This window comes from Clytia hemisphaerica, unplaced genomic scaffold (genome assembly GCF_902728285.1).
Source record: "Clytia hemisphaerica strain Z4C2 unplaced genomic scaffold, Clytia hemisphaerica genome assembly, whole genome shotgun sequence".
Lineage (NCBI taxonomy): Eukaryota > Metazoa > Cnidaria > Hydrozoa > Leptothecata > Clytiidae > Clytia > Clytia hemisphaerica.
The window spans coordinates 4,201,441-4,227,524 of record NW_027104101.1 but is presented as its reverse complement, the minus strand read 5'-3'; the positions used below and the strand labels follow the sequence as shown (position 1 = coordinate 4,227,524).

Below are 26,084 nucleotides of genomic sequence, written 5' to 3'. Positions count from 1 at the left end.
GCACAGCCCTGTAAAATGTTTTTAACTTGTTCTGATGTTATCATATAGTTTAATTGTTCTTATAAAAAAACGTGTCTCTCCTTTAGGGATCGTTCAACTCGACCACTCATGTTTATAACAATCTCGACAGATCTCGAAGATGTTTTCAACGCGTTATTGCAACCGAAGAAAATACAGTCAGTCTATTTCTCTTGTTAGTGGACACTCTGTAATTTTCAGATGATTGAATCAGCAGACTGGGTTTTTTCATATCCTAGATAGCTTTACCGTAATACGTAAAAGATCCTGGATTGACTATTTTGTATTTTAAAAGTTTAGTAAAGGGTGATTCGAGTATAAAATATTGTTTTTAAACAATAAACAAAGTCAAGAATAAGAAGCAAAAAAAACATCAAAAAATGACCTCGCTTTTACACTTAGCCATAGCTTGATAGATATCAGCTAATTCGTCAGGTCGTTCTCCCAGTTGTTCGAGCTCAATTTTGACGCGTTCTTCTAAAATGACGTAGGCCTCTTCATACTGCCCTGCTTGAATTCTAAAAATCAAGACAAAGGTTAGGGGATAGGTAGGATGGTTATTGTACAGGAGTTAAAATCAAATTTCTTGTACATTGTACGAGAAATTTGATGGATATCTCATAGAGAGAACATCAATACAGCTCACGCTTTTTAATTCGATTTTCAAGGGGAATTGAATTTTCATCGAATAAGGGAACGTATTGAATAGTATAGTGTCGTTTATGATAGTTTTTTGTTGACAGGTTGACTTTCATTATTATCGAATAATGGATCGTAACGAAAAGTAAAACGCCGGATTAGAGAGCGTCAACTGTATCCATGATCCTCATAAAGAGCTCACAAAGACGTCGAGAACCTTAGCATGGGATCTATCCAGCCAAAAAGGGCGACGCGAAACAGAAAAGTAAATCTTACAAAAACATTGCAACATCTTCCATTCGATCACCGAATTCCACTAGGGTGATTTCAGATTCTTTCAACACTTTCAAATTCTCCTTGTACATGGCTGACGCAACCGAATAACCTCCGGCCTAAGAAGACATAGAAATTTTTTCAAACGGGAAGAAGATTCCAAGTTTCACGAATTTAAGGAAATAAACAAATGATGGGTTGTTCCATTAAAAACCATGCAGGGGGTGGACTAACCTTTTCAAGTCAGAAAAAATTATTGTAAATGTCTGGATACCTCCCTGGAAAATGGCAAAATTTGCAAAAATATCCTTTGAAAAATCCTTTTCATACCTTAAAGTGAGGGTGGACGAACTAAAATCATTTTTTATCCCCTGGAAATCTTAGAATGACCTCTTACCTCCTTTGAAAAATGAAAAGATATCCCCTGGAAATGTTCGTCCATCCCCCTGTATGGATATAAAATGGAATGGCCCAATGAAAAATACATGCAACTTGAAAAGCGACGATATAAAACTTAAGTAAGTTAGTAAGCGTTAGTTATTTAGCGACCGCAGTTGAAGGCGACCCGAAGGCTCTTCATTCGGGAGCTATCACCTCTATAGTAGGGGGATTCTTTTTTCCTGGTCTCCCTTTATAGAAATCGAATACTGGATCAAAAAGATGTTTACCTTTTGCCAGGAGCGTAAAAGATCGACGCTGAAATCTTCGTTAAATAAACGTTCGAAGACGGGCCACTCCAGTAAACATCGAATCAATCGATTGTTATCGAGTAACTGTTCCAAGTGGTACGGTAATTCCTGAAGATAGAAACGAGAATACATAAGTAGCCAGTCGATTTGATTATAAGGGTCGTTAAAAATCTTTCAAAAAGATATACAATGGAATCTCAATAACTCAAACATGCACGGGAAACGCAAATTTGTTCGAATTATGGAAAATTCAAGTTATGGTGTAAGGTTTAAAAGGCATTGTTAGTTGATAGAAAAACATGTTCGAGTTAAGAAAATATTCGAGTTAAAGAGTCTCCATTTAACTCGAACATGCACGGGAAACGTGAATTTGTTCGAGTTATGGAAATTTCGTGTTATGGAGTAAGTGACTTATTGGATCGTCAATCAAAAAACACTGAACCATAAATGAGAAAACAAAATCATACCTCGGCCTTCCTATCCATATCTTGAACACCTTCAAAGTAACCAGCTAATACGCCGTGCCAAAAATTGTACATGTGTTTCTTGTACGCATCCGTGCCTGTGAAATATCTAAAAAGAAATATTCGTGATATTCATGTTTTATGTCACTTTAAATAGACCTTTTTATAAACTACGTCACGAACATCACTTGCCTCGTTTTGAAATTATTGCCATGGTGATTAACTCCCAGAAGATTTTATTAAAACTAATTTCTATCAATAGAAAGATCATTTAATGTCTCGAGGGACATAGTCCCAAGCAAAGGAATGACTGTCCTTATCTATATAAACAACGTTGAAACACAGAAATCCAGATAACGGATGGCGGACTAGTCAGTTCTAAAAACTGGACACGCTTCCTTTTATATGAGAAGCCCGATCCAGTCAAGTAGTTAGAGACCATACCGCGACCGTAGTGCGGTGGTAGAGCATCCGGCTATGGTGTGCAAGGTTGTGAGTTCTACCCCCATCTGGGTCATACCAAAGATTTCCAAAATGATATTTGATACCACTCTGCTTGATGCTCAGCAATTAAGAGAAGGATCAAGGAAAAGTGGAGCAATCCAGGGAGAAAGAGTGGCGCCTTCCCCTACCTTCGGGTAGATAGCTATCGAAAGAGGAGCCTTCGGGTCGCCTGCAGTCGCAGACTTACTTACTAGAGATCAGTGATATAAATACTCACTTTCTACGAACAGCTTTACTGAGCGACCTGTGATAGAAATCCAAACGACCTTCACCCAGATCACCACATGGACGTAAAAGTGGTTTGAGGTTTCGGTAAATGATAGCCCATTCCCTGGCCGGTAAGAAATTGATCTGTTTCCGAACTTTGATACCTAAAACAAGAACAAAATGGGGGAAAATGGGGTACTGTTGTTCGAAGATTTCAATATGAAACTACACGTTTTTTTTTTATAAGAACAATTTTATAAGAACATAAGGCTGAAAATTGGTCAAAACCTTAAAGAAAAATCGTAAGCCTCAGACCTGCTCAGACTTCAAATAATTACTTAGAAAGTACTGATTTTAACAGATTTTAAACCCTTTTTTAATTTTTAAGTAAAGAAACTAAGCGTATTAAGAACATCGTAAGAACTTTCAAGCCTGAAAATTTCAAAAAATTATAAACAGCCCAGCTTGAGCCAAAATTTACTGGTTCTTATGAAAAAACGTCTACGTCTTTTTACCTCCAACGGCACCTGCACTCTTTTCATCTTTCTCATCTCCCTCTTTGTCTCCCTTCTTCAGTACGTACGCGTCGTCCGTCAGTTTCGCCATTTTATCCGTCAACCCGTCGACATCGGCTTGTGCCTTCTCGCCTTCGGCTTCCGTCGTCACCAGTGCGTTTTCCTCACCCTACAGAAGATAAAGTTAAATAATTAGGCTAAATTATTGACTGAGTGGTCTAAAGCGCTAGGTCACTAACCTTTATAAACCTTGGCCACTGTTTCTCGATTCCGAAGTCCCGGCCAAGCAAAATCTTTGATCGGAGTATTTCAGAAATGGTACCCTTATGATAGCACTACTCAATGAGAGTGAAAAATATTTTAACGCAAATTGTATTGAATCATAAATTGATTCGCATCACATCTAATGAAATCTCATCTAATGGTCAGATATGGCTTGTTCCAGGGTATAGTTCAGTGCACTTGTTCCGGTGTATTCCCGCTTCTGACCCCTGCTTCTTTCCTCATTTCGTTCAAAAGAGTGGTTAAAAGTACTATTAGATTACTGGATTATTTAGGTTAAATACCGACTCAAATACATATAAAAATTAATGTTAAATGTTAATGTGTTACTGGGATAGATCTTATTATGATGATGTGTAGCAGCACCACAACTACTCTGAGCTCCCGGTTCAGCTTTTAGCTGAAAAGCTCATTCACTGTTGCTATAGGGTATTGCAAAAAAATATCACTAGATAACTGTTTTATTATTTTTTATCTAATCCCCAGATTCAGACTTCCTTTCTCCTACACAAAAACACTCCCCAAATCGTTTTAAGAGAAAGAAGATTGCTCACGAAAATCGAATTAAAAGTGTGAACTTATACGACACTATTATCTGACGTCCCCGGTGAAACTTCTTCCAACGGTGGGAATGAATTTTTTTATCGAATCTCATTGAGGATAGAAATTCTATTGTTCCCAGGTCAGAAAATCCGGTGGGGATAGTCTTGAAGTGCAATTTCTTTCATCGAAACTTAAATACAAAGGCTATTTCCCACAGGGACTGATATTGTAGGCTATTTTTCCACCTGGACAAAATTTTAGTCAAATTATCCAGTGGGGCGGAGGTCCAGCCGGGTATGTAACACAGAGGAGCTTGTACTTACCTCCACATATTTAGGGACAATGATATTACTTTCTGTACCAAGCAAGGCCAGTAATTCGAACTCCAATAGACCATGACGAGAGACTTCCAGTAAACAAAGTGTGGCTTTCATTAGTTGACCTCCTGACTCGTTCTCAAATCTGGTAAACACTTCCATTTCAAGCCTGTTTGTTAAAAAAAAGAAGAAAAATATAACTTTGATACAATCCATGCTCTTTGCACTCCAAAAATAGGGTATACTTTTAGGGAGCACCTCACCAAAAAAGTTCTTGGTGAGTTTGACTTTGATAATTTTCGAAAAAAAAAAGAAGCCCTTTCAAGTGTTTTCGCTACAAGAACTTCGAAAGTTTAAGGTTACGTCAAAAAAATATAAAGTTTGGAGCACGACCAATAACTATTAGATCCTTCGAAACTGTTACTGTCAAAGATGACATCATGACTTTCGCTAATTCGAATTCGAACGGAGAGTCTTGTTTCTTCGAATTACAGATAGATTCGAATAATAGGAAGTTTATAAAAAGGTTTGACAGGCGCTGGGAATAAGTTCGAATTATAAAAAGATTCGAATAATATAAGTTCGAATAAACGAAAGCCTACTAACTGTATCAGTTTGTTTGCAACCACAGTCAAAAGTGACCCTAGAACTCTCATTTTCTGAGCTATCATACCCGAAGTAGAAGATAGCCTCTCTTTTTCATGTATTTCTCTATTCCCCTGGATTTCTCCACTTAAACTACTTTAAATTTTTGCGTGGATTAATTTTTGCGGTTTTCGCAGGTTTTCGCGAATTTTGTCCATTTTCGCGAAATTTAGTCCACGCGAAAATTTTGAAGGCCTTTCATTCGCGAAAATTAGTCCACGAAATCAAAGAAAGAAATCAAATTATTATATTACGAGTCCAACTCTTCATTTCAATTATAAACTCTAGTAACCTCCGAAAAGTACTTTCTTTGAGGTTTTTTGAAAGCTTTTAAGTGACTTTGTCTGCCTTTGTTCGATTAAAAACACATATCTCTTTTCTAGTTACAATTTATATAGTCGCGAAACTAAATAAAGAAGGCCATTTTCGCGAAATTTAATCCACGCGAAATCTTTAAATTCTCGTCTTGCGAAAATTAGTACACGCGAAAATTTATCCACTTAAGGTAAACTCTTCTTTTTAGTTACAAGCAAGTATCAAGCAGATAGAAAGCATGTACCATATTTGGTATGACCCATGGCGTTCTAAATTTACCTAAAGTCGCCAGAACCTTACATACGGGCGATAAATTGGTTCGGTGGTTTCCAAGAAATTAATGAAAGCGAACCCTTTAAGTGCCGATCTTCTTTTTCACACCTCATCTATTTGCAGGGGCATTTTTTCGCACCCCGACCTATTTGCCGCATGTCGGCATATGTCGACGAACGCAAAAATTTATTTGCTTGAAAATAACGCTTTACATACATCAAATGAAAGCGTTCCCGATATTTTCAACTCTTATTTCAATAGGGTTACTGAGACACTCGAAATCCCAACTTGGGATAGTCAAAACTCAAATCAGAGTTCCAGTAAAAATTTTATAAAACCATTTGAAAAACATCCAAGTATCAAAGAAATAATTTCTCAAAGGAACACTGACGAGGTTTTTGATTTTTCCAGAGTTGAAGAGACTGACGTTCTCAAAGTTATTTCAAGCCTAAATAAATCTAAATCTGTAAGTGGAACTATACCAACTCGTGTGCTTAAAATTGCAGCAAACGTCTGTGCTCCATTCTTAACTTCATGTTTTAATAAGTGCCTGGAATCTGGGACATTTCCAGACAGGCTTAAGCTTGCTGATATCACTCCTGTTCTCAAAAAAGGCTCAATTACTGATAAGGTCAATTATAGACCAATAAGCTTACTCCCAGTTGTTTCTAAAATCTTTGAGCGTTTAATAGTAAATCAATTAAACGCCCATCTCGAACCACATTTTTCAAAACTCTTGTGTGGTTTTCGAAAAGGTCATAGCACTCAACATGCCATTTTGAACATGTTGAGGAATTGGCAGAGTGCTATAGCAAATGACCAAAAAGTGGGAGCAATCTTAATTGACTTATCTAAAGCCTTTGACTGTTTACCTCACAACTTACTTTTGGCAAAACTCTCGTCATACGGGCTCAGTGAGAGTGCCGTCCAATTAATGCACATCTATTTAAGCAATAGGAAGCACAGAGTTCGTATAGGTTCTCATTTAAGTTCATGGCTTGATATTTTATTAGGAGTACCCCAAGGGTCTATCCTTGGGCCATTACTTTTTAATATATTCATAAACGATTTTTATATCATAGATGAAATTTTAAATTTTGCAGATGATAATACTTTATCTTCTTCTGGATCAAACTTGGATGAAGTTAACGCAAACCTTTTACACCAACTAAGCATTGTTCTTGATTGGTTTAAGCATAACTCAATGGTTGCAAATCCCTCCAAGTTTCAACTTATTTACCCCGGTACTTTTAACGCCGATGTTTCTCTTCCTGTTGGTAAAAACAACATTAAGAACGTCGATGTCGTGAAACTTCTGGGTATAAAAATCGATGCAAAATTATCTTTTATTCCTCACGTCACCGAATTATGTAAAAAATCTAACCAAAAACTAAGGGCATTGAGAAGGGTGAGACATTTTTTATCAGAAGATCAAGCAAAACTTCTTATAAACTCCTATATTCTCTCATCATTTAACTATTGTCCATTAGTCTGGATGTTTTGCGGTAAAGGTGTGCTTTGAAAAGCAAAACCATCTCGGAATATGACGACTTATTAACTGACTGTAATGCGGTGAGTATTCATACACGAAACCTAAAACTTCTCCTCATGGAAGTATTTAAATCTACACATGGCCTTGGACCACGTATCATGCATGGCATATTCACGGCATTGCAGTCACGTTATAAGCTTCGTTCTGGTCATACTCTTTCTCTTCCTCTATATAAAAAATACAATAGTGCATTTGGTGTTAACACATTTGACTTTAGAGCAGTTTCAACCTGGAAAAAACTACCATCCTCTATTAAGTCGCTTGAAAATTTAGATTCCTTTAAAAATGCTCTAAAAAATGTCTTACCTATCTGCACTTGTAAAAATTGTACATAGTTTTTTTTTCTCAGTTCTTTTTTTTTCAATATATATATTTTTAATGTTTTTATGACAGTTGGATTTGATTAGAAACTTACTTGTAATTTTCTAGATACCACCCAACTTAAAATAAAGAATAAATATAAAAAAAAAAAAAAAAAAAAAAAAAAAATTCCAACATCGAAAAGTTTGTAACTATTCATTTTTTCATTTAAAGCCATCTGATGCAAAATCTCTGTAGAAAGTGATAAATTTCTGGCAAATATGTCATACACGTTTTTTTTTTATAAGGAACCTTAACTTTGCTCTGAGCCTGGAGTTCCTTATTTTTACAGAGAATTTCAGCCTCAAAGTTCTTTATCGAGTTCCTTATTTACATTGCTGCTTAGTTTGGATAACCATCTCTTAAAACTTGTTTTCTTATTCTCAGCCTGAGCAGTTCCTTAACATTCCTTATTTTTTGGACCATTTTCAGCCTCAAGCTCCTTATAAATGTGTTCCTTATAAAAAAAAACGTGTATGTCGACATCGGTAGTTAAAGGGTAATTCTTTCATCGAAAGGGCAAATTCCAAAACTAATCGAAACCTCATTTGTTTCTATTTTGAAGACAACAAAAGGTTGATATATGTTTTGCAAACCACTATAAAGCAACTTTTCTGCTTTTTTTCCCAGGGGTATTTTCGAAAGTGAACGTGAGTTTATTAAAGAAGCTAAGGAATAAAGAGCTTTTCTATGTGGGCCACAGGTATTGCTTACGAAAGAATTTCTCAATAACGTTTCCAAGATTTAACAAGATTATATTTCCTCTCCTCGTATACTTGATTTTTACGATTTTCGAGTTTGGTTCTGAATTTTCATTTCTTTATTGCTATTTTATAAAAAAAATATTTTCAATGTATCCAAGTAAAATCTTAGAAACTATTTTTTCTTGTAACAGTAGCGTGCGGCCACCTCCTTAGTATAGCTTTATGTCTATGAGTGTGGTCGCTCGTCTCGCTTATTAAGACAAATAAATTACTTACCGTAAATCCTCGAATAAGCGCCCCGCTCGAATAAGCGCCCCCTTTTACTTACTGTAATTTCATTTGTAATAATGTCTGGCTTACATTAATTGGAAATGCATGCAAGCAATTTAAGCGGTTTCTCTCTTTGAAATGTCAAGTTTTTAAACATTACTCCTTACTTAGATTTTAATTTTAACCACTGACCTTTATATAGCCTAGGCCAAGCTATATCTGCCATTTTTGATCAGAGTTTTTTGAAAAGTGGTACCCTAATGGCAACTCGATGTTAATGGGTCATGGTTCAATGGTTCATAATTCAATGAAGTTTTCCCACTGACCTTTATATACCCTGGACCAAGTTTCCCAACCCCGGTCAAGCAAAATCTTTGATCGGAGTTTTTTGGCTGGGATTGAGAAGCTTGGTCCAGGGTATATAAAGGTCAGTGGTGGTGCCCGTAAAGCGACACTACTCAATAGCGGTGTAAATACATCGACAGCGCTAGATTTACTTTCTCTCGAAAATTTTTGATGATATAGCGCTGTGAGACGTTAATTTTTAACATTGCAATGGCTTCTTCACGGGTACCAAATAAAAAAACGTCGATCAAAGATGGCGTATATAGCTTGGTCCAGGGTAATAAAAAGGTGAGTTTTCTGTATAAAATGGTTTTCACCCACATTAGTAGTGCTACCATTAGCGTAGCATTTTCAAAAAAAAATTTGCTTAGCCGGGATTGAGATACTTTGTCAAGGGGATTTTAACATACAAATCACATGTTGAACACACGCTTGTTTTTTTATAAGAAGAACCAGTAAATTTTGGCTGAGTCTGAAATTGTTCTTAAATTTCTATTGTTCCAAACCATAGACTAATTGTTCTGAGGGTCTAAATCAGAGGCTGGTGTTCTCATAAAATCTTATACATAAAGAGCGCGTGTACTGTACTGTCTTAATTAAGTCACACAGAACTGGGGTTTCAAAATTATAGCAGTGCAGTCAAAACGTGTGATTACTCGAAAAAATTTCACGCGAGTATTATTGCCATGTTACTTGATTTACGACTCAAATTTAATTACTTAATCAGTATTAATAAATTCGAGCCAATCAGAAATGAAGGTCAAGTAACTAAGCACATAAAAATTTCGAGTAAAAGCGTGATTTGACTTCAAACTTTATTTTTGCAACCTGTGTATTATTAGGAATTGTTAACCGGTTACTTTTTCGAAGCGGGCTACATGACTTTTTGCGCAATGCAATTGGTTCTTTTCGCATGACGACGGGCCTACACTGCCCAGAGATGCCCGTCGTTAGGAAAATTCATTGTGACGTCACTTTTTCAAAGGAAAATGAACAATGCGTTGACATCATTTCTCTCATTTTTATTTCTGACGTCAGAAATTATAGCAATTTTTTATCTCTTTTCGCTTGTTTTTTCTGCTTTATTTCGCTATTTTTCCTGGATAAAGCGCTCAAAATTAATCGAAGCTGAAGGAAACGGTTAACAAATACAATAATGACCGGTTTTTTTCGGGCTGTACTGAAAATATTGCCCTCGGTCAACGCAACAACCTCGCAAGCTCGGTCGTTACTTGACCTCGGGCAATATTTCTCAGTACAGCCCTCACTAACCGGTCATTATTGTATTAAAGTACAAACAAAACTTACTCGATCAAATCATCGGGTAGACTTTCAATTTTGCCCATCAGGTTCTCAAAACTACCAAACACTCTTAGTTCTTCACAAGCCAGAGTCAACCATAGAGGATTGCACGAGCCCCTTTTCTCAATCAATCTGATTTGTTGTTCGTCGTCTAACCGTTTGTTGTACATCTTCAAAATGTTGGTCACGATTTCCTGATGAGGAAAGTGTGTTGAGAGAGTTATTGGGGGGAACAAATGTGAAAAAACCTGATCAGACAGTGCCGTGTGATTCCCTAGTCCGGGGGTCACTTAAAGCTTTTTGATAGACTGTGGATGGCGCTGATAAGTGGCCCGGTGTAATTTGACAGGCTCCATTTTTTGGCTTTGCTTGATGTGGTAGCAAATCTATGCCACGAGATCTAGTCTCTTTTCAAATTTTGCAGGTATTTTCTTGTTTTTATTATAGTTTCATAAACTTTGATGGAATTTTAGAAAACATTTTATTGTTTTGATGTTTTCATATAATTTTTAAAAACGAAAGTGAAAAATTCAAGATGGCGATATCTTCTAGTCTACTTCACAGTCTAGTGATTCCCCTGCAGGGATGCACAACCCGCAAACGAAATTAGACTACCTGTTTAAAATGTCATCCAGGTCATTAATCAGATAAAGGAGAAATGGGGAATATAGGGTCGATTCATTCAGCGAATTGAATGACATACATGCATAGATTACCCTCAGGGGACTTATGAGGTTGATCATGTAAAGCATGCCCCTTCGAGTCAATCAATAAATCAACAATCAATATTATGAAACCACTTAAGGGCTCTGGACCCAATTTTTCGATTTTACACCAACTTAAATGGCAATTTCTGCATTTTAAAAAGATTAATGTATAACTTTTTTTTATATGTCCTGTTAAACCTACCTTTTTAGAATTTACAAATCGAAAAAATGAAATGAAAAAATTAAATGAGTTTTTCGAAGAAGAGTATTTCACCTTTCAAAGCCCTAATCTCGGTAAAAACAAGGAACTCTTTTTATAGAAGTTTCTTGGTAAAAATCAAACATTTTGGATTTTTTTTTTGGTTCAGGTGATGTATCTATTTAGTATCTAAAAATACAATTTCGGAAAATTTTTGTGGAAGTATCTTTCCTTTAAAATCTCCAAAAAACCTCATTTTTGGCAATTTTCTCCACTAAATTTCCATACGAAAACAGCTATAATTTGGAATGTAGCCATAAGGAAAATTTTCTGAAAAAATCTAAATAAAAAAATTATTTGTCATTAAAGGGATCCTCCGGTCATTTTTTAAGTTTGGCTTTTAAGTTTCGTTTTATGAATATAAGAAGGAAAATCTATTTCATAAAACGTAAAAATCTATTATAGAGTCATAAATGAAATTTTAAAACAGTCGAAGCTTCATAAAAAGATCATCTCTTCGACCTTCCCTTCCTAACAGCTGAATCAAAATGGTGTGTATGTGACGTCACTTGTTGCCCTCTCTTCTTTTATAATTTGTTTAACAGAATTGAAAGCTTCAGATTTTTCAAATCTTTTTTCTCTTTTCTTGTCTAGTGAGATATGTTATCTTTCTTTCAATTCTTCTCCCTTCTGTGAACGGTTAAAAGTTTTCCTTGTCAAAAATATTATCCTAGGAAAATGGAAGGTAGAAAAATAATGGGTTTTCAGTTCCAGCCAACTCGAAGCGGGGAGAAAACGACTACCACCAGTAAATCGTTGACTACGCCAGAAAATAGGACAAATCAACAAGATCAGTCAGAAATAATAGGGAGATCTGAAAGAAATGATTGGTGTAAATGTGATAGATGTAGTGTTATGACCGCCTACGGTTTCTTGGAGGAGGATGAATGTATTTGCTGCCACGAGATAATAAAGAAAGCCGATCCATATTATGCTATGGAGAGAAATAAATGCGCAACTCAACATCCTGATTTCACTAAATTTATTCTTGATGAATCTTATCTGTACATGGGTTTGGTTAGTTTACATGATTTATTCAGTGATTACTTGCCTCCACGTGACAAAGCTACTACAAGAAATTATCGATATGCCGCGTATAGACATTTCACTTGGTGGGCTCATAGCAAAGGAAAAAAGAATGTCCGTAGAAGATTACCAGCTTGTGTGCTAAGAACTATAAGGGAGCGATTTCCCGCTCCTGATGGTGTATACGTAGGATTCAAGGCAGGGGTAGCTACTGCAGAGAGCCGTATGTCATCATGGAGATTAGTCGAAGAGGAAGAAGAACTCGACGAATAAAAAAGCTGAATTATATTAGACAAATGTTCATGAAATAAAAAAACAAAATGAAATCTATTGATTGTCTTTCACTGCCATTCTGGAAAACTTTGTAGAGCGTTCGATAGTTTCTTCTCTAGCAGGCCTTTCAGCAGGTGTAACGTAAAGCCGCTTTCTCTTTGTCGTGAACTTCCTATTTCCATCTGCGACTGTGTGGTAGCACCTAACAGCAATGTCTCGAAGGAAGTCGTATGATTTCTCCTTTTTGACCTGCTTTGCCACAAACCGTTTAGAGTATTTGTGGTAGGCAATCTTGAATCGCCTTACCAATTTTCCCTCTTTGAGCGTTTGCTTCTGTTCCCTATTAATATTAAGGTTGTGGTCTAGGGCAGCAAGCATCATGCCACATTCCATTTTATCCTGCTCGTAAAAAATAGATTTGGGCAGGTACCTTATCTTCAGTGCATGGAAAACCTCTAAGTGCGTTGTAAAAACGTTTAAATTGAGCTTGCGAAGATCTTTTTGGAATTCCGCGTTAAAGATAATTTTCTTCAAGGCTTCGTGCGGTTTGGATCCTGCCTTTAGCCAATCATACTGATGTGATTTGTCATGGGGTGGGCAACTTGTGTAGTGGTTTCCAGGAAATTCGTGTCTGTCAACAATGTGATGAATCACACTGTTAAACCGCTCTGCCAGCTCTTCTCCGTTTTGGTTGCAATTTTGAACCGCCCAATACAAATGATTGACTATCATTGGAGCCCAATCTGCCAGCTTCTCGTATCCTGTAGATGGAAAGAAATTATATATATTGAAAGTTGTATCAGTGAGATTAAACACTAGGATTGTTGCAGTCTGAAGCGTGTATGTGTTGGTATGTACGTAAACAAAATCTAAGAATACAGGTCAGAATCTTGTATCCAGTAGACAGTACATTTGATCCTTACGACGTATCTATTACCCTTCTGATTAACCTTAATTACCTATCTCTTGGGGGCTGAGTGATAATCTAAGCATGGAATGTCATTTGGCGTCTAAGTAAAGAATACCTTTCTTCTTTGAAGCTTTGATGATTTTTTTCGACAATCCTTTAGCCATATGCCATGGATCGAATTGGTGAATCAGCCAATTGAAAAGGGGATCAGTTGCCATAAGCTTCTTGATTTGCGTGTGTCGATCAGTTGAAATCACAGCGAGATCGATCAGTTCTTCTACCAACTGTACAATTGATCTAATAAATCCTTCTTTCTCCATCCCTGAAAATAAAATAAACTTTTAGTGAATATTTGTGAAAGTGAAATTTCAAATCCCTCTACCCCCTGCTACTAGTAAACTTACCTTCCGTTTGGTGTCAATGCTTTCGAACATTCTTCAACTTGCATCTCGTTATCTTTGCTTGCATCATGCTGATAGAACTTCCTGTAAGAAAAGTAAGTTTGGTTTACTACTATGTCACAGGTCGTGACGGCCCACCAGGAAAGTTACCGAAACAAAAAAGTTTTGTGTTTAAAATTTTATTCTAAAATAAGCACAAATATTAATTCATTATTTTGTCAGAATTGTAATCAGTTAAAAAGTTACCGAACAGTTGCTGGCAAGGAGGGCAAGCCCAAAGTTTCTGCCATTGTTTCTAGATATGTAGTGTTGAAAATTGTATGAAGCTCGTCTGATGAAACATTTTCTGAATATGACTGAGTTTGTATACTGGCGTCGCATTTCTTGATCGGTGTAACAAAATTCATAGGAGAAGTTTGTGAGCAAACTGAGCGGGTTTTAATCTGAAATAAAAAGTACTCCTATCTGAAAAAATGCAAGACTGATAATCTTAAACAGTTCATACCAAATATCGCACCGGTGAATATAATTGCAAGTGGAGAAGATTATAGTCAGGGATAGTGAAATTGAACTGATGCATACTCACTTTTTTAATCCTTTGGTCAGTTTGAGTACTTTGCTCTTTCACAGGTGATGGTGGTTCAGGTGACGGTGGTCCAGGTGATGGTGGTCCAGGTGACGGTGGTTCAGGTGACGGTGGTCCAGGTGATGGTGGTCCAGGTGACGGTGGTCCAGGTGAAGGAATTTCTCGTAAATTCTGCGAAGGCTCAGTTTGAGTAGGCTCATTTATCAGTTCTTTGACCATCTAGACAGAATTTAGAAAACAGAACCAGAGTATTAGATTTCAAGACATGGCCATAAGACCCTCAAAGCATCAAACCAAAAAGATCAATGTTCTTGAATCCGAAAGTATAATTGTTTACCTTTTGTTCCCGGACCTTTGCCATAACATTGGGTCTCTTTGTGGCAACTTTCACTGATGAGAAGGGAAGAATATCAGGTACTGCACCCATAATGAGTTTCCGTCGTCTCAGCTTTTCTCCTCTTTCTAAAAATGAGTACGAGTGAAAATAAGTTGGTTAGGGGAAACAAAATGGATAAAAAATATCACATAACGTATAAAGTACTATCAAAACTAAAAAAACAGTTCACGTACCTTTCATCAATTTTCTTTCAAGATCCACTGACTTGTCATACATCTCTTCACTGAAATGATCTCCACAGAGAACGATCTTCTTTGGAAGGGGATCTTTTCTTTTCGCCTTCAAGCGATTTATCCACTCTGTTGCCAAATTCTCATCTTTAGGAAGTCCAAAAAAAGTAAAATTGATGTCTCGCTTTTGACTCTTTTTGCAACCAACTACTGCACACGCTGACATCTTTTCATTCTCTAACTTTTTCAAAGGTAAAATATAATGCAACCGTACTCGTAATTTCCAATGATTTTTATCGCAAAACACCCATGAAAATGAAACGATGAAGTTATATGAAAGCTTATGAAATAAGAAGGGAGAAAAAGAAAAGAAAATCAAATAAAAAATGAAAACGTTATTGATAATCTCAGTCCAATTTACTGGAATTCACTGTAAAATAAGCTTTTCAACTTCTTATGTGACAACAATCTACGTCACAACCCATTACTTTCGGCATCCGGTTAAAAATTACGTTTTAAAACAAGATGGCGACTATTGATTTTTCTTTCTCTATTTGTTAAACAAAAAGTGCTCATAATCTCCTTATGTGAAGCTTTTGAGGGAAAAGAGAAACTTTTTCGTAGATGTTTTTATGTTAGGAGTGACACGAGATAAACTTTAAAAAGTGCCGGAGGGTCCCTTTAACTTAAAAAAAGTTTGAAATAATAAAATGATTTCCCCAAGGATATTAGGCTTTTTTGTGAAAAGTATATGAATAGCGTCGATATGACGTTTTATTAAGGTCCATGTCACACTTATTCCTTAATTACTCATGATGTAATTACTTAAATTCATTTTTCCAAAAGCAGTTTGTTCCTAAACATGTCAAAGAAGCGAAAACATAAGGTTTTATTTTCAAATTCTGAAATTGATTTTTCACTATGACCAGAGCCCTTAAGTTCCCGGAGAAACAGTTCAGGCTCCTTCCGTTGCTTTTATTCGTTTTTTTTTGTTAAACACTTGGAACGGCACCTAAAGGCCTACTTTAATATGTTAAGGCTGGTCTCCACTTACGCGCACTGCGATCGCACCGTTTGGCTTCAATCCTTTTTGCTTGGAAAAAAGATTACGTCATGAAAATGTAGCGCACGCTTGAAAAAAAAGTTGAGCACATTTCAACTTTTTTCAACCGTTACATCAGATCGCGCTAATGCAGTCGCTTCATTTTTCTTTTGACCAAAGGCGTGGAAGCTTTGCCAGATAAAGTGCGATCGCAGTGCGCGCAAGTGGAGACCGGCTTTTAGACAACTAATTCAGAACAATTAAAAAATAAGGAACCTAAAAAAAATCAAACCTTTCTAGAGCTTGTATCCAGTGGACCGCAAACAATTTCACGAGGAGATGGGCGGGACGCCCGTAACATCTGATGACTGGGCGTTCCTTCAATAGTTGAAATCACTACGCGGACGTTGGGGGATAGCTTTTCTGGCAGCCAACGGCGAAGAAAATTTTGTTTATCTTCATCAACCTATAGAAGTGAAAAAGAAGATAAAGTCTTCAGAAAAGTTTTAATTGTTCGCGAGCAAAAAATAATTTCGCGTTTTTAATTTCATGTTTGGCATTAAACCTCGCAAAGAGAGGCAGGCAAAACGGCGAAAGTTTTTTTCACTAAAGTAAGGGAGCTTCAAACATGTACCCCCTGCGTGACGAAAAGTTGAGTGCGGAGGAAAATTATCCGCGCAAGGTGGCGGATATTATAACTTAAGCAGGGAATTAGGAAATCTTTGAAAATAACTGAAAGAGAACAGAAAGTTCCAACTCATAGGAAAAACAACAAAATTGTCTTACAGGGAATTACAAAAATAATTAATCTAAAATAATCTTAACGAAATGGTTGAAAAAATCCAAACAAATGATAATCACGCAAATATGAAAAAAAATATTTGAGGTCTGAGCCCAAACGATAAATAAAATACCAAAAAAGTGGCACCCCGACAAAAAATATAAAGAATTTTTTAAGGACATAAAATTTGTAATTATTAAAATTTGCTATGTTCAACTATTTTTGCATTCAGTTAAATGTCTTTAAGTTTGCCTAATTCATGAACTAAAGAACTATTGACATTTGCCAACTTTTCGTTTCAAGGGCCTAATTTCTTGATTTGAGAGCTTTTTGGCCTCGCCTTTCTTACAGAAAAAAAAACGGTACGGCAGGGCATAGTTTTTAAATACGGTCAGCTTTTAGAGAGAATGGTTAAAAAAATTCTGTTAATTCTCATTTTTTTGATAGAAAAATAATTTCAACTGAAAGCTATTCAGTTCAAGAAAGGAAAAAACGCCTCGATAAAAATTAAGAAATCTGATGTGAAAATCTTTGACTGTCATCTGTCATTTTTTGTGAGTTGGAAATGTCAGAAAAAAGTGTACTTATAACCAAAACAGTTTTGGTTATAAGTCTTTGCTCTTATACATCTTTCATAACAAAACATCTTATTTTTCACTTGTAAAATCTTTTCTGTCACTTTCTGTCACCAGATTGACCAGATTGTTTCATTAATCTAATTGAAAAACATGTTTTTTTGCCAAATAAGGGTAAGACAATTTCAATTTTATTTAATGCATTTGATTTCTTGTTCAAAATAGGGGCTGTCCGTATAACAAAAATGGTTGCTCAAACTCTAGGGTCGATAGGGTAATAAAAACTTCCTATTACTCAAATAACTTCTTTACTCGAAAAATATTTCTGCCCCTTTAGGTAACAGACCTTTACAACTCTCTATAACTCGAATTTACCATAACTCGAACAAATTTTAGTTCCCCAATGTGCATTTGAGTAGGAGATACTCAAATGTATAACAATTTTCTAATATCTGGAAGCCGTAACCTCAAAGGCTATAACTGCTTTTGATTTTGAAGAGTCCTAGCCTATATTTATTCAACACGCGAAGTTTTCACTTTGTTGGGGGAAGTGTCGAAAAAGAAGCATTACTCGTTTGGTACAGGCCCTTTGGAGGCACTCAAGGCGAAATTTGGAACGGGGACGTGCCGCTGGTCAGGGTCCCTTTTTTAGGCTCTGAAGATATCTGACAGGGTCCTAAATTTACTAATTTCCAAAATATGTATCTGACAGGGTCAATTGTTGGTATTTTTTGAAGCTTTTATAGGGTGGATATTAGAAAAATTTTATATTTTTCATCTACTTATAATTATTTCGGCCACCTTTCAGGGTGGAAATTAGAAAATCTTTCAATCTTTTGTCTGTCAATCTATTTCGTTTTTTTGCCATTTTCAGGGTGAAAATGGGAAATTGTTTTCTTTTCCTTCCGACAAGGTCCAAAATTTACCAAACATTCATATCTGACAGGCTCCACTTTTCAAACTCCAGCGGCACGTCCCCGTCGGCTGTTAAGATCAGTGTCCCCCGGGGTACAGGCAATAGCAGGCCTATACGTTTTTTTTATCTGTGTTCTTTATATGTACGATGGCAACCATTAGTTTCAGATTGTCTAGATCCTGATTGACTGAGCACGACGGTAAATAAGCACTTTTACCGGGTTATTTCAAATCGCTTCAGTCATTCGCTGTCCTCAAAATACGTTCTAATTATAGAAAGTGTAAAGTAATAGAGATTCGAATAAAGGGAAATTGATCCTAATTATTTAAAGTGTGGTATGAATGACAAACCTGGTTGACAGCATCAATAAATAGGACAACTGGTTCAGTATTTTGGTTGGACAGCAAACTATTGCTCAATTGAATCAATGTTTCCAAGTCACTTGCGATATCCTTCATGTCTGGTTTCACTTCTTTGGTCAGTCTTTGAAGAAAAAAGGCTAGATCTGTCGAGCCTGGAGTCGCACCAACGAAATGAAAAAACACTTTCCAGTCTTTGTGGCCCCTGAATAATGAACAAAAGAGGAGCTATCATTAAACATGACGATATCTAAGATGTGAATTAAGACCTAAATTAACGAGCCTCACCCCAAGCACTTAAAATATTCATACGGTTGACGCTCTCTAATTCGAAGTTCTACTTTTCGATACGCTCCCTTATTCTTATTCGATGCAAAATCAAAATCTCTTTAAAATCGAATTGGAGAGCGTCAATTGCAGTTCCTTCCATCATTTTGAGACTGCAATTGCACTAGAAGATCGATCAACTTTTTTAAGCGAGATCGGAGTGGATAAATCCAGGGAAAGGAGTGGCAACCTCCCCTACCTTCAGGTAGACATCGAGAGAAAAGGGAGCCTTCGGGTCGGCCTCGACTGCGGTCGCAAGACTTACTTACTTACTTAAGCGAGATCGGCCTTTAAGGATAGAACTGATTAAAAAACTGTTTGTACGTTGGAAAAATGTTTCCCAACCATACCTTGGTGGAGTCATAGTTCCATCTTTAATCATGTTGACAGTATCTGCAGTACATTTGGCCATCAACGCACTTTTTCCTGCTCCCGCTGTCCCGATCACCAACAGCGGTGATTCGGTGGGTGGCCCGCTCACGTAACTGTTAATCTAGGAGAAAGAAACATGATATGAATTCACGGAAAACCTTGCTTTGACCATTGGTTGATGCCAGTAGTGGCAAATTTTATACAAGTTTTAAAGTTGCTACTAATAGCAAAAACCGGGGTCTTTCCGTAGAAAACATTACGTCATGAATATCATGAATTCAGAGGAGTTCCGTTGATTTAAAGTCATCTACCAATGGTCAAAGCAAGGTTAATGTCATACGGTAATGAGACGGAAAGTGGATTTCACACAGAAAAATCTTACCCCAAAACTTAAACTTATATAAGGCTAGACAATATTCGAGGCCAAACTTACACAATACGTCTCCGAGCCATCTTGTCTAAACCCTTCTCCATATATTACGCAAATTAGAAGTTAAATTTAGCACATATTCTTGAAATTTGGTGAATTATGAAAAATCCTATTCTTATAGTTATACTTGTCATTGAGACAGAAATCTGTCTGAGATGGAAGAACTTTTTAGAGGTTTTCCAGTTATGTTTGACTTAGTCGAGCAAGCTAGACGACTAATTCAGACATAGTAGAAATAAAGCAGAAAGTAATGAAGGGAACAAAATCCCGTAACAATAATCGTATTATCATATAACGCCTATACTACTGTATTACACGCATTATAAACAACTCCAGTCTACGTTTGACTTTAAATAATTCAAAATATTAAATAAAAGATGGCTTACCTGCTCTATGAGTTTATCCCTTCCAAGAACACAGGACGAACGGCTATCTAAAAAGGTCTAGAAAGAAAAAAACAAGAAAAAAGGTTATTTAAGTTAATTCTTTTTCGCACAAAAAGTCCAAATAACGTCGTATCGTACACAGATGAACGATAACGTAAGGCGAAAAATGTAGTGTTTCCGGAATGCGGGTGAAGGAAAAAAGCTCTCATGCGGCCGGCCGGGAAAATTTTTGGTGTTGCTATTTTTAACGAACAAAACTTGATTTTATACAATTATATATGATTTTTTATTTCACCCGGCCGGTTTCCGGAAACACTAATTTTTTTTTATTTTCACCTAAGATAACGTAATGCCATACGACAAATTTAGATATAGTAGAAAATAAGCAAAAAATAATGCAACGGAGAAATTGTAGTTTATACAAACCGATATTATCCCGTAACAATTATCATATTATCATATAACACCCATATAACTTATTAGATGGGTATTATAACAGCTCTAGTCCGGTAATGACTTACTTCGTGAGCATCTCGTTGTACTTGTAAAGGATCTTCAGGACTTGGATCCAATGGATAGAGTTCTTCGATACGCTCTTGGAAGAAATCGTAAACCTGGAGATTAAATAAGATTAAATATATAGTCTAGTTTACTTTGCGCTTGTTTAAATTTACTTCTTAGAGTCATAAACGACGCTCTACTTTTCTACTTTTCTTTATGCTCCTTTTTTCGATGAAAATCCAATTCCCCTTGAACATCGTCGACTGTATGAGATCAAACTATAGAAAAAAGGTTAAGGGGACTCAATAGTTTTATGCTCCTTTTTTCGATGAAAATCCAATTCCCCTTAAACATCGTCAACTATATTAGAACAAACTATAGAAAAAAGGTTAAGGGAGCCAATGGCGTGCTTTCAATCGATGTTCTTCGAAATTAATTAACGAGTTTAATAAAAGGAGCGGCGTAGCGGTTGCTCTTGGTTTGTCATAGACTGGCACGCCAGTCGGGCTGGAACGGTATCACGCGGGAAAAGGGAGTGTAGGAGTTAGGTAAGCGTAGAAATAAATTTTGTCGGCGGCAAGGGCTGAAAGCACTCTCTCACAAACTTTTGCTCCTTCTCCTACACAGCTCCTATTTTAGCAAACGCCCGCCGCCTTTATGTTCCCGCCCTCTGACATAATTAATCAACAGACTAGTTTGTCAGTCTAGGTTTGTCACTGTTTAGTAGATTAAAAAAATGGAATTCAAATTTCAAATACCTTTTTAGTGAATGCAGTGTTTCCACTCAGATTTGAGATGACCACTTTTTCATTTTTGTAATCTGTATCTGCACTGTACTTGATGACGTTCGAGTCCTAAACATACAAATGAAAAAATAAGTTTTGAAATTTTGTCCTCGCACGGTGCAGGATTGGGAGAATAGCCGCCTCGTCCCCGTGTATCCCAGGCTTTATTCACATTACTGATTAACGCCAGAGAATATAATTATCTAGTGCTATCAGTAAGCATCAAAATACGAATGGGAACGAGGTTGACGAAAATGTTTTTCTTTCTTTTGTTTATGTAAACATTAAAAAATACAGTTGTGTACCTTATCGGGGAAAACTTCGTCGGGGAAAATTTTCGTAGGTGAAAATTTTCGTCGGGGAAAAATTCGTCACTTGCTGTTAGTTTAAACGCACTGAGGCCGGGGAAAATTTTCGTCGGGGAAAATATTCGTCACTTGTCCAAAATTTCGTCACTTTTCCCCGACGAAGTTTTCCCCGATAAGGTATGCGACGTTTCGAAGGTTTATCTTTATTAAGTTGAATGAAAGCGTAGAAAAAATATTTTTTACAATAATTTGACTGAAAATCTATCCATCTATAGGGAATTAAAAATTAATTACAAAGAAGGCAAACAGATAATTCTTCATTTGGAAAAAAATGAAAAAAAAAATGTTAAAAGATTGATTTTTCACTCAGCTAGTTCTGAAAACTGAGGCAAAGAATGTTCTATGCTATGAGTCAGCTAGACGTCGAGCCCACTGCCTTGTGCACTGTAGCCGAACGTCTACCTTTGTGCTACGGCTACCTGATTCCGTCACAGAATTCAAATGTACTTTCTAGAAAATAATACTTACCGGGAATTTATCAAGGATCATTTGTTTCAACATTTTCAACTTTTCCACATTTTGAAATCCTGAATCGAGGAAATCCGTTTTGGCTTCATCCGGAATATTGTTGAATGAACAATCACGTATTAAGAATAATGCTGAAGCGAGAACAAAAACAAATAGTTAAAAAAAATGGGCGGTGAGCGTTTCTATGAGGGCGGTCTCCATTTCATAAGCGCTCACAAGAAATTCGTCAATTTGAATCATCGTTTTCACACACTATATAAGAAGCCTTATGGGCTTCGATGATGGCCAAAATGTTAAGAAAAGTTTAAAAAGTTTTAATTCTATTTTTTTTGTAGACTCTTGAACAGCCAATTTCTGAGGAATACACTTACAATATGGTGAAAATAAAAACAATGTAAGAACATTTTTAGGTTAGGCTGGACTTGAAAAAATTCTTGGTTTGCCGTCAACTGACCCTAGATTTTGAAAGTGGGTGGGTCGGTCAGAAATTTTTTTAATTTTGGTCATTCGTGGAATATTTTGTAAAATTCTCTTCATCGAAATAGCAATAAAAGTTTTTAGGTCGGTAAGTTTAGAAACCAACATTTTTCTAAGTCCAGCCTTAAATTTAAAAAAAAAACATCCGAAGCGAAGACTTCAAAAATTGTGGTAGGTCTTACAAAAAAAGACGTGTATGTGACATAACATATATATATGACATAACTTAAATTACAAGCCTTTACATAAGAGACTTCGTTAGGCGTAAAGGTCCATTAACATCCATATGGTGTCTTACAATATGTGAAATTCTGAGTCAAATATTTTAGAGTAGAAAATAGATTTTCCTGCATTAAAGGAGTCACGTCTCGATGCAAACGTCAAAGTAACGTTCATCTAACGTCCAGAACATCCATATTACGTTAGATGAACCTTTAAAAATGCCTATCCCCAAGGATTTTGGACAAAAATAGCTAATGAATATATGTATTGTTGGTGCATTGGTATTATTGGTATCATTGATTAAAAAATTAATGACCAATGACCAAAAAAAATGACCAATCACTCCTGATTTTGACTACAAGATTTTATTAGGAAATAAAAATAAATAAAAAGAAACACCATAACTCCAAATTTGAGTCAAAGTACCACAGTACACACGTGTCATAATGGCAGAAAATGAAGGCGTTCAAAATACAAAGTCACAGCAAGAACATGAGGATGAACATGAGGATGTATTTCAATATATTGACAGAAAAGTACAGGAAGGGGAGCAACAGAAAATCAAGACAGACCTGAGAAACATACGTGAAGAATTAAATAAAGAAAGACAAACAAGACCAAGAAATACAAGGTACTCATTCAATGACAGCTTCGAAAGAAATTTAGCTACAGTAGGTGACTATAAGGACAAATTCATTTCAACATTGGAAGGGCACATTATTTTCTTAGAGGAGGAAATTCGACACAAGAACACTATCATTGAGTCTCTTATTCAAACAAATCGTTGCACTTTTTTACAAGGAAAAGGACAAAATCAGAACTCTGTGTCAAACTCTAACAAAGAGATCACACGTAAAAACACTTTTCTACCTACAAATCAATCTAAAAACAATAATCTTGAACAAGCTAATGAGTTTTTTCAAATTCCCAAGAGAACAAGTAAAAACGTGCAAACAAAAGATGGGGAAGCTATCACTTTGGAAAACAGATTCAATCCTTTGCAAGTTAATGACAAAATTAATGAGTCTTCTGATGAGAGAGAATCTAATGTAGCAAACTCTGAAAACATCACAGAGAGAAAGAAGAGAAAAAGGAATAGAGGTAAAACAGAGAGCAGAAGATATGTCGCGATTATTGGAGACTCGATTTTAAAAGAGGTAAAAGGACATTTACTTTCTACACCAAAGGAAAATGTTGTTGTTAAATCTTTTTCTGGAGCAACTACAACACAAATGTACGACTATTCAAAACCGACTTTAGAAATGAAACCCGACCAACTTGTGATCCACGTGGGAACAAATGATTTGAAGAAAACTTCTAACAATGATGAAATTGTAGACAATATTGTGAAGCTTGCTTTACACTGCTATAACTCGAATGAAATACCGGTTGTTATATCCTCTCTAACTTATCGAGATGATAATTTCAAAGATAGGATTGGATTGATCAATGATCAACTGAAAGCAAAGTGTGAAGAACGAAACATTGGGTACATCGACAACTCAAATATTGGAAAATTTCATCTTAACCGGAGCAAGCTGCACTTGAATGCTAAAGGAACTGCTACTCTGGCCAAAAATTTCAAAATGGTAACTACAAATTGACATTCTAGTTCCAACTCTCATAAAGAAAAATTAAATCAGAAAAGTAAAAACATCTGGCTTATTTAAATATTAACTCTCTGAAAAATAAGATGGAAGGGCTGAATTCAGTCGTAGGAGATAAGTATGATATTCTATGCATAGCTGAGTCCAAACTAAATTCTTCTTTTCCAAAATCACAGCTTGTCCGAAAGGGGTACAAGCCACCATATAGATTGGATATTTCATCTACGAGTGGAGGTTTAATTGTCTACGTTCGTAATGGAATTTCCTCACGTTTTCTTAGAGACTTCAGCTTACCTAAGGATATCCAGCTTATTCCTGTTGAGTTACGCCTTAAATCTCACAAGTGGCTAATTTTGTTTTTATACAGACATCACTCACAGAAGCTAGAATCTTTTTTCCAATTATTATCTGATTTATTAGACTTTTATTCCAATTTTGAGCGATGTATGTTGATTGGTGACTTCAACTGCGAACCAACAAACCCAATCTTAAATAACTTTCTGGAAGAAAATTCATTATATTGTCACATTAAAACAAAAACTTGCTTCAAAAAATTTGAAGGAAGTTGCATTGATTTAATACTTTCGAACCAAAAATATGGGTTGCAGAAGACAGGTACCTGGGACACCGGTCTTAGTGATTTTCACCACTTAATATACACCCAGCTCAAAAGTAGATATACTAGATTACCACCGCGTAAAGCAAATTATCGATGCTATAATGATTTTGTCGAAAATAATTTTTTGACAGATCTATCTTTACAAATGACATCATCAAATATCAATGAAATTGATGATTTTGAGAACAAATTCGTAGATGTTTTAGATAGGCATGCACCTCGAAAAACAAGGATAATTCGTGGGAATGAAAAGCCCCACATAAACAGGACCCTTCGAAAAGCCATCATGGAAAGGTCCAGACTTCGTAACATCTATCATCGATCCAACAGTTTTTCAGATATGCGTACCTATCATAAACAGCGAAACTATGTTTGTAGCTTGAATCGAAAAATTAAGAAAAACTATTTCAAAACGGTTGCCTCAAATCCCGGAAATTCTGGACAAAACTTTTGGGAAATATGCAAACCCTTTTTTTCAGATAAGCATACCGTTTCGGAAAAGATTATCTTAGTTGATAAAGATGAAATTGTAAATAGTGATATTACTACTGCTCAACTTTTCAATAATTACTTTAATGGCATAACCAAGACACTGGATATTTACGAATGGCCGCAATACACTGAGCAGGTCATTGGTGATCCGGTGCTCAATGCTATTGCAAGATATTTAGACCATCCTAGTATCATAAAAATCAGAAACATTTTTGGTGATAATTCCTTTGAATTTACAAATACTGACACTGAAACTGTCCATGAATTGATTATGTCATTAAATTGTAATAAATCTACATCTGGGGATGTAAGCTCAAAACTCCTCCAAAAGTCTGCTAATATCTGTTCTTTTGTACTCAAGAACTGCTTTAACTCTTGTCTTAACCAAGCACTTTTTCCTGAACGCTTAAA

At 36.1% G+C, this 26,084-nt stretch overlaps 2 protein-coding genes across 3 annotated transcripts in view; one reads left to right on the top strand and one right to left on the bottom strand.

Annotated features, from left to right (window-relative positions):
• The window catches only part of LOC136813151 (telomerase protein component 1-like), an 89,007-nt gene that overhangs the window by 5,253 nt on the left and 57,670 nt on the right, over positions 1-26,084 (bottom strand). For both annotated transcript variants that reach the window (XM_067069682.1, XM_067069681.1), the window contains 15 exons: positions 22,257-22,387; positions 21,394-21,489; positions 20,656-20,748; positions 20,135-20,191; positions 19,297-19,439; positions 18,611-18,824; positions 16,281-16,454; positions 10,224-10,411; positions 4,458-4,620; positions 3,310-3,478; positions 2,805-2,958; positions 2,087-2,192; positions 1,599-1,727; positions 934-1,049; positions 404-536 (listed from right to left, as the gene is read on the bottom strand). In XM_067069682.1, the coding sequence (XP_066925783.1) occupies positions 404-536; positions 934-1,049; positions 1,599-1,727; positions 2,087-2,192; positions 2,805-2,958; positions 3,310-3,478; positions 4,458-4,620; positions 10,224-10,411; positions 16,281-16,454; positions 18,611-18,824; positions 19,297-19,439; positions 20,135-20,191; positions 20,656-20,748; positions 21,394-21,489; positions 22,257-22,387 (2,066 nt within the window). The remainder of the gene's footprint in view (positions 1-403; positions 537-933; positions 1,050-1,598; positions 1,728-2,086; positions 2,193-2,804; positions 2,959-3,309; positions 3,479-4,457; positions 4,621-10,223; positions 10,412-16,280; positions 16,455-18,610; positions 18,825-19,296; positions 19,440-20,134; positions 20,192-20,655; positions 20,749-21,393; positions 21,490-22,256; positions 22,388-26,084) is intronic.
• On the top strand, positions 23,387-24,607 carry LOC136813152 (homeobox-like protein HDP1). The gene has a single exon (XM_067069683.1). It carries the CDS (start codon positions 23,402-23,404, stop codon positions 24,557-24,559), a length of 1,158 nt encoding a protein of 385 aa, XP_066925784.1. The 5' UTR covers positions 23,387-23,401; the 3' UTR covers positions 24,560-24,607.

Coding starts and splice junctions, on each gene's coding strand:
- LOC136813152 (XM_067069683.1), top strand. CDS start 23,402: ATGGCAGAAAATGAAGGCGTTCAAAATACAAAGTCACAGCAAGAACAT.